General features: G+C 37.6%; 1 protein-coding gene across 2 annotated transcripts in view; it reads left to right on the top strand.

Moving 5' to 3' along the window:
• pros (prospero) overlaps window positions 1-7,489 on the top strand; it is a 51,345-nt gene extending 43,856 nt beyond the window's left edge. The window contains exons 3-4 of one of the 2 annotated variants that reach the window (XM_067140828.2): window positions 208-367; window positions 3,448-7,489. In XM_067140828.2, coding sequence (XP_066996929.2) covers window positions 208-367; window positions 3,448-3,627 — 340 coding nt within the window. In that variant the 3' untranslated portion in view covers window positions 3,628-7,489. The remainder of the gene's footprint in view (window positions 1-207; window positions 368-3,447) is intronic. The other variant, XM_067140829.2, reaches the window with a different exon arrangement.
• Window positions 7,490-9,269: the final 1,780 nt, after the last annotated feature.

The raw sequence follows: 9,269 nt of genomic DNA on the forward strand, positions 1-9,269 counted from the left end.
ATAATTATATAATTTTGCTTTTATACATTAATTTTTCTGTGTATCAGGAAACATGTTTGTTTCTCCTTTTGAGTAAGTTGTTTGTGTCCCCCTTGTGAATTTAACATGCCCCACCAGGGGGTGCCTCTTCCCCCATTTTGGGATCTATGAAGTTAGAATGTGCTAATATTTATTCTGTGTTCTGACGTTACTGGATGCTCGTTTCAGGGAGTTCTACTACATCCAGATGGAAAAGTACGCGAGACAAGCGGTAAGCGAAGGAGTGAAGAATGCTGATGACATCCATGTGAGTGCCGACTCGGAGATCTACCGCGTTCTCAACCTGCACTACAACAGGAATAACCACATAGAGGTATGGGGACCACAGGTGCGAGCTCTTCCTAAACTCACTGCTCTCTGCTCTGATATGCTGCCTGTCATTGCCTCACTGCCTGCCATCCACTATATAGTGGGCAGCCAGATACTAACCCCTCCCCCTGCACTGCCATTGCTTCCCTACACTTTAGTTTAGAATATACCCGGCTACATCCTTTCTAAGAAACACTCAGTGGTAAATTTCCCTACACAGATTTGAAAATTACATATGTTGTGACCTATGAGCGACCAAAAGTCAGTACGTGTTATGATGTTGAAAAGTGCTTGTCACTGAATGTGGCGTGAAAGGGTGTACTGGGAAACATGCTAAAACAGTATCTGGCAATCAGCAAAACTGCTCTTCATTTCAGTATTGTACTGAACACTACAAAAAACAGAGAAATGCGTGGTATGAAAGGGACAGCGCTAGTTTCTCTATTGGAAGGACGAAAGATCGACCCCCACATTTTCAGGCGGCTCCTGCTGCACTCAGCCATTGTCCAACAGAGTACAAGGGGAATTTCTTCCATTGACGGATTCCCTCTGGTGCCAAATGCTAGTCGAGGCACAGTGCTGAGCACACTTCCCTGACCTTTCCTCAAAAGATGAGGAAGGTACATCTACCACTGCCCACTAGGCCAGAAAGGGCATTTACCTTACGTAGAATTGAAAACAATCTCCAGAATCTGATTACTGGAGAAGTTGATTACAACCCTCGCGCTAAATAAATAATCAAGCACACACGTAAGCTTGAAGCTTTACGTGACTGTTAGTATCGTGATCCTATCCACAGAATCTCCGGTGTTACGTGGATTCCTAACTGCAGGCACGTGATTTTTTAGTTTAAAAAATGATACACCGTGGCCATCTTGGTGAGACACCAGATCGAAAAATGACTAAAATTGCTCTTTAAATAAAGTTCAACACTCTGCTCGGTGGCCAGTTTAGTTTTCTAGAAAGTAAGTGCATGTAATAACCTTTCTTCCCAGTGCTGATAACACTAAGAGTTCTATAAGGTCTCACGGGACTAGATAATGTATAGTGCCCCGCACAATGCTTTCATATATGGCGTAATGCCAGTTCTGAGACCAGAAGCTACTTCTAAACATACACTGTAGTTTTTGCAACTCTTTTAATTCGATTTTTCTATGAATATTGCTCATGTTTAGAAATGTGGTAGAGCTGCATTGTTGCATGGCTGGCTCTTTCTTCTTCCTTTATGTGCATGGCTTATCCGCGGGCCTGTCGTATGCTCACTCATTTGACCAAATGGAATTACTGCCGCTTGAAACCTCTGCAACTGGGGATCGATATTCCGATGCTATTCTTCACTTGCCCTTGCTACTAAGTGCAGTGGTTATTGGAATATTATCACCTTACCATATCTACACTGGAGGATGATAATGACAATAATCATTCTATTTCATTCCAAGTCAGTAAAGCAAGCGGAGCTATCTTGTTAACACAATACTCTTTACCGTATTACAAATTTGCTTTTTGGTGTCTTTTGTTTTAATATCTTGACGTGTGAATGCATTAGAAAGAATGTGTTTGTAACTTTGCTGCAGCGATGAGGAATTTCTAATTATTTCGAAGACAGGTTACATTTTGTATTTCACACACAAGATAATTAATGTAGATTTTCGTAATATTTCTAAACAGGCATTAGTTACAATTTATTTAAGATATAATTGTCTAGCAGTTTCTTTGGCATGATGTACCATAAAGGTTGTTGCTACTACTATCATAATTAGCCTTATAATATCTATATATTCTATGATCTGTGCTATGCCAAAAGCAATGCAAAAATGTATTGAGAGTCCTCATTTTGCCCCGGAGAAACAGAGGACAACATGTTACCATTGTCGACAAATAACTAATCATGTGAATTGTATGCAGTTGATGTCCTGAAAATAATCAGCATGTGATCGAATTTTCTGTCCTGGTGAGGCTTGAAGTATGGCTGAAAATTAGTACTGTACCGTATTATATCACACTGATTGTTCCATCCGCAGGAACAAGAATCTGTGCCACAGAAAGTTTTTACTACCATAATCTTTAACGTAACGTCGTCCGGCCCCATGGCTAAATGGTTAGCGTGCTAGCCTTTGGTGCAGAGGGTCCTGGATTCGATTAACGGCCAGGTCGGGGATTTTAACCTTAATTGGTTAATTCCAATGGCTCGGGGGCTGGGTGTGTGTGGTGTATTCAGCATTAGAAATCATCCTTGGTAGGGCCCTCATCTTCACAGACATGCAGGTCGCCTAATAGGCCGTCTACGAGAAAATGACCCGCACCAGACCTTTCCGGAGGCCATACGCCATTTATTTATTTTTAACGTAACGTACGTATGTAATAGTACCTGTAAAGCCGTACACTAACAAATAAATTTAACATAATGAGTATTGCTGTTGTTGTTTTTTGTAATTGGCCATACCACGTGGTTATTGAGTATCTGATGAGGTAACATGTTTACAAATATTACAACTTACAAGGGAAAAAATTTGAAACGAAGTGTCGCAAATCAGGAAGGGACCAGTTAAAAGCAGAGTCAGGTACGGGCGGATAACAACTTTTGTACCTCATATTAGTTGAAAATTATCCATGTGAAGATAATTTTACGGCTCCTAGAATTTCAGATCAGTTCAAGTAAAGACTTTATGAAAAAAATATTTAATCTAATTCTAACTTGACAGGCTAATAGTTACTTATTTGCACTGTCCAAGGAAAGGAATAGCAATTTAGCAAAAGTCTTCTTAATTATTACACAAATCCAGAGGCACTGTATACAAGATTACATTACATTGTCTGAAGGATGAAAGGATGCTGTACACTTAATCAGGAATTGTGGAATGATATTCCATGTTTTTAGTACCCCCTTATTTGTTGAAGGGGGCATACGTTTCCTCTCAAAAGGTGTTATCCAACTTTCTGGTGGATCTTACTAGTTTCTTGCGTTTAGGAAATTGTGAATGCCCGTACCTTTAATACAATTACTTGGAAACAACATTTCTTTTGGTATTAGCCTGTACTTATTCAATGTGCATTGAACATCAACGAGATAGTAGATTAATTCATCCGTATTTTTTTCAGGTTCCTTCGAATTTCCGCTTCGTAGTGGAGCAGACACTGCGGGAGTTCTTCAAGGCCATCCAGGGCGGGAAGGACACCGAGCAGTCGTGGAAGAAATCCATCTACAAGATCATCTCGAGGTTGGATGATCCTGTACCGGAATACTTCAAATCACCAAACTTCTTGGAGCAGCTAGAATGAAAACTGCGATTATGATCTTAAACATCATTAACAACAAGAAAACAACAAGAACAACAAACATCAACAACATGATTGCTTGCGTCTCTATTCTGTTCGTTCTGTTGCGTTCATTTGTTTCGCTGCAATTATTTTCATGGCTTCCTGCCACTTCCTCTTCGTATCTGTACCTATGGACGATACGCGAAGCTACCTGAGCAAAACATCTGTAAACTGTTTCGTTGGGTCATTGGTATATTGCCCTACAATAACTGCCACAGTACAGTTGTCTTTTTGTATGATAATTCTCGTTAAACGCTGTAAGATGAGTCCACGACTGAACACCACACCACATAGAGGAAGTTGGACTGGCGTGCGTGGGAGGCACGATTCTGCATGGTGCAGCCTCCTGTTCCTGCCAGGGGAGAAAGAGCCATCTCTTTGAGAAGAAGTGCCTTCTCAACCCTTCCAGAGTCTCTTGTAAACAAAGTGTGGACAACATGTGTGTGTATATAGTACGTTTTATGTCATTTTAATTTAAAATGCCATCTGAAATGATGTGTAAAAAAGGGAACGAAAAAAAGGAGAAGTAATAAGATATGGTACAGAAAATATGACCAAAGATTAAGAAAGGAATTTGACTTGTAGAAAGAAAGAAATAATGAAGGAGGAGAAGTTGAAGTTTGTTATATCTGTGCTAGTCGTTGACTGAATTGTCCAAGTATTGCGTTGAAGTCCGTTGACTTGTTTAATTGAAACAAGAAAGAACAATGTAAAAAAAAAGTATTGTTATTATTTGACAGTGTGCACCACGTAGCACAAAACCTTTAGCTGTTAGTGTAAGTCACCCGATCTCACGCCGCCAGGTAAAAGGGGGCAATGAAAGAAAGAGTAACGTGGGCAAACCGAAGGTGAGTTTCCTAGTCAAACATCCCATTGTCTCTCTTAGGTTAAAACTTAATATTTATATCCAGTGGTGAAAAGTTTAAAAAACAAACATGCCTTCTGATGTTGATCGACAATGTAACTGATTTTGTGATATATACTTGATTGAATTTTACACTAAAGAAATTTTGATAATTGCTTTTGATTAAAAAGTATAAAAAGCTTATGAAAAGAGTAAACGCACGTTTTTTTTCACAAATGTAATGTGTTGAGTGTGCGAATCTTCACGTGGAGGCTCCATGAAGCTACATCCGAGTGCACGAGGACAGTGAGTTCGCTCCGAGAGGAGCATTTGTAGGGAAAGGGACCATCAAGCAACTAAAAATGTGATTAGTGGGAAAAAATAGCATCAAAAGTGAAGATAGGACTTCCAAAGAAATGAAATAACAGCAAAAACTCTTCTCAAATAAAAAAAAATCGTTTGTTTCGTCTGGCGTGCAGACGACAAAATCATGGTTCAGCTGGCCATTCATTTCACACTACACTACTACTCCATAGCAACACGGCGAATACAGTTTACAGATAACTAACTTCTACAGTTGAGTGCATTCACATTCTCTTTGGTTCTCCAGTTCTTCGTCCCTTCCATGTTAACATACACACATACACACATACACTGGTCGCTGAAAGGGGCAGGGGGCCCCAGACACTGCTTCAGTAAGACCACTTCACTTATACAGTCAGGTTACAATTGCCACGCCATGCTGCCAACCTATTGACTAATATAGAGAGCTAGGGAAAAGTATATATAAGTTATATAAATTAAAATATGAAAATACTAGATGTGGAGATGGATGTAACCTAAGATGGTGGCAAGGGAGAAGATGAAGCAAAAACCAAAGTGTCCTTTAAGTTCCGGATTGTTGAGTCTACCACTGTTTACCATAAAAAGGTGACTCAGCAGTTTTGGTATCTAGTCATCACTAAAAATCTCTTTGTCAGCAAGCAGAAGGAATAACAAAACAAATCAAATCTTGTCTCACACATACAAACATACACTTGTCAGAGAGGGCCGAGTCGTTGATCGCAGTATCGCCACTCCTTTGTTTCTTTGAAGCTCCATCGCCTGTCCGTGAAGAGCAGGCCGGGCCGGCCGCAGTGTCTCAACCAACGCCCACCACTCCCCCGCCCCGACCCTCAACCCCCCTGAGCATCGTACATACACGTGCTGGGCTTAAACATGGCGGCAATGGGAACCCATTGCCCACCACACACATTCATTGTATTTAACGCTTTGCAAACGTTGCCAGTGCATCTGCTGGATTTCAGTTCTGTTTATTCTTTCCATAGAAACTGACATTGTTGACTCCTATGTGATTGTTGCCCTGTAGTTTTTACCGTTCTCCGATGGTTGTTGTAGCATTTGACAGGGAGCTAACCCTTACTAAGGTGGTGGTGGCGGTGAGGAATGTTTTTCTGTTGGTTTTCACAAATCTGTCTCTATCAATTTTAATTCATGTGATAAGTTTGAAAGAAAAGTTTGTATCTTCAAGACAGTAAGCAATTGCCTAATTTTGTACAGTTTATCTGACTTTTATTTTGCAAAGGTTTTATTTTTACAAATGCACACGTGCCATTTGGACATCTCCCGATAATTTCTTTAAGGGTGCTATTTTTTTTAAACTTCTTCCTCTATCCATTCATGTAGCGATACTTAGAAAAACAGATTTGGCAATGTTTACTACCTATGTTCCAATACCATTATCGTTTATAAGAAAAAATGGTCTTGGCAATGTTTAGGATCCCTGTTCAAAACCTTATCACGGAAAAGTACAAGCTTATTTAAAGCACCTTTGCGCCTTAACTTTATGATAAAAAATGAGCAAAATGAAATTGTGTGTAATTTTTACCAAAATCTGCCTTACATTCTATTTTCTTAAGAAAGGTATCTAGTGTAATGATTTGCTGTAGAAGAAAACCATTTCTCACATGTCTGGGCATTTGGTCATCCCATATTTGTTTCTAGCAACTCACTATATCACTGGCAACTACCCCAAGGGTTGCTTCCCACCATTAACCGTTTGTTCGTTCGTTCGTTCGTTATACATACAGGCTGTTTCAGAATCTTCTAGTCCAATACGCAACATAGTCATTCTTTTGAGTGTGAGATGTAGTATATGTAAAACTGTTGGTAACCTTTGTGCGTTATGGGATGCATCCTTCAAGTTGGATTTTCTGTTATGGTCAATATAGACCACCAAGTTTAACATTCAGTTTGAATTTTTCATGAAGAATTACAACAAAAGGAGAAAAATGAAAATAAAAATTTGATATTGGAACTCTTCTCTCAAAATTATAAAAAACAATATGGTTTGTGTTTTGTCCATTCTACTATTATGTTATTAAAATTGCATTTGTACAGTCATTGCAATGATCACACGACTGTGCCACTGTTATTTTCTATTTTGTCTACACTTGTTGAGAAGCTGAAAGTGGAAGTTTTGTGAAGTGTTCTCAATTTTGAAATAGCATTTTTGAAACGGAACCACTCACACAAAACAGTACTCACAATAGTCTGAAGGCAACTAAACAAATCACTGATATTGACAGATGAACAAATCTAGGCATTCCACTCAATCAAGCATCTCACACAGGGCCAACTCGTCCGATCTAAAGTGCCTTCAAAATGTTAATTTTTTAGAAAAAAACAAAAGGGCCCTAAATAGACCATTCTCGCCCCACCAAAACACTTCACATCACTTCCACAACGTCTTTCTCTTTTTAATATAGTTTCGAAGGACCCAAAATGCAAACTCCAGTTATTAAGATTGTTATGCTGAGAATCAAGATAATTCCGTTTTACTGGTATTTTACACAAAGTACCAAATATTTAATTTATTGGTTCTTATTAAACATTGTATTTACAGAGGTTTCATATGTCATGCATGTAAGAAACCGTATATCCATGGATAGCATTACTCTAGTTTGTAGGAATACATGATTATAATGATAATAATTACTCAATGGTTTTATTTTTCATCATCCCAAGATCACTGTTCCATATGATGTATGTCGGTCGACTGGTAAAAAATCCTTTCCGTTGTACAATCAGCCCTATTTGCTGGCCCTCTCAAGTTTCTTCTTGGTAGTAAAAGAAAAAGCAACGAATCTTTACCCCATCTCAACTTCATGACCGTCAATCATGAGTCAGAATTTTATATATTAACATTTCACTTTATCACCAAACTTACTCTCACGGCAACCCTTGTAATATGTGTTTTGTACATATATAGAAGTAACGATTGGTGCTGACTTTGTATAAGTAAATGCAAGCTCTGTCGTAGTATGCATTAAAAAAGTGTTCGTCCGAGACGAGTATAATGAAGTACAAATATGAAGCAAAGTTTTCTAAAAAGTAACAAAACACTTAACATAAGCTCAACGTCTGTTTCAGGCAAGTGTGCTGGGTAGGGAATGTCTTCTTATATATGAAGTTAATAAATGCCTTATTTTCAGGATGTACGTGGTCAAAAATGCCGTCAGAAATACTATTTTTTACACTAGAGGAGGTAATTTTATGGATCGAAATTAAGACGTACTTAGACTAAATTGACCTTTTTTATATACTGTATGGGTAGGAAGATCGAAAAGTTACTACGTTATAGACATTTCACGAATGTAAATGTTTTTCCAAATCGATATTTACATTAACTTCCTCTTTTGACACTTTTAACCCAGCACACCTGTACATATATACATATATATAAATTTATGAACTATAAGTAATCATATTCTTCATTAATGTTTCCAATAAATGACTTTTTAAAATGTCAATAAAAAATCCTTAGCAAAATAAATTGCGGACCTACAAATCGTGTCCCATTATCACGAAAATATGACGAAAACACGTACAAATTTTCCTATATATAGACTCTTCTATACTAATAAGTGTATTCAGTTTGACTCGTGCATGTTTCGTCGTGTGTTCAAGTTGACGCTGCTTTTTTCTGAACGGCGTGTCGTTTGTCCATACATGTTGTTATAGAAATTTAACATGTTCAGTGTATAACTAGTTACAGAATCAACTGCATGTATTAAACGTTTTTGAAATTTGTGTTCGTCTACATACAATAACGTGGAGAATTGTTGATGAAACGGATGTGTTTTACTTGATGAGTACATTAATAAAGCTATGCATTGATTTCTATGCTTTTTCCATCATCAAGAAAGTATTCAATTTATATTTTTAAAGTTCCCTTTAGGCTGTTCCTTCAGTTCGGTGATCTGTTCGAGATATGACACATTCCCATTGAAATCATGCACGTGATTTTTAGAAAATTCGCGTGCAGTTCAACCCCTATGCACATAACAACAGCAAGTTCTATGTAATTATATTTTAAAGGATTTGTTGGATTTGTTTATTTTAGCATTCAGTAGAAAGTTATTCTAAATTTCTGTATATCTGCATAATATTCTGATTCATACAAGTAGATCCAATAGATTTACAAGTAATTATTTAGTGATTAATGAAGGATGTCAAAACTGGATACATTTCACAATTATTTCATTATCTCTTTAAAGGAAGCTATACACATTTGCAGGATATTAAAAAAGAAAATTTCACGTCAGATGACATGTAAAGGAGACAATAATAGAATACATATTTCAGAGAAAAATAATACAGTCAGTGAAATAAATCATGTATCACAAAAACATGTTCTATTAATAGAGAATTTATCATTTTATAAAACATACTTGTGAGCTATTTACACCAGAATGTT

Source organism: Anabrus simplex, chromosome 2 (assembly GCF_040414725.1).
Source record: "Anabrus simplex isolate iqAnaSimp1 chromosome 2, ASM4041472v1, whole genome shotgun sequence".
In the NCBI taxonomy this organism is placed as follows: domain Eukaryota; kingdom Metazoa; phylum Arthropoda; class Insecta; order Orthoptera; family Tettigoniidae; genus Anabrus; species Anabrus simplex.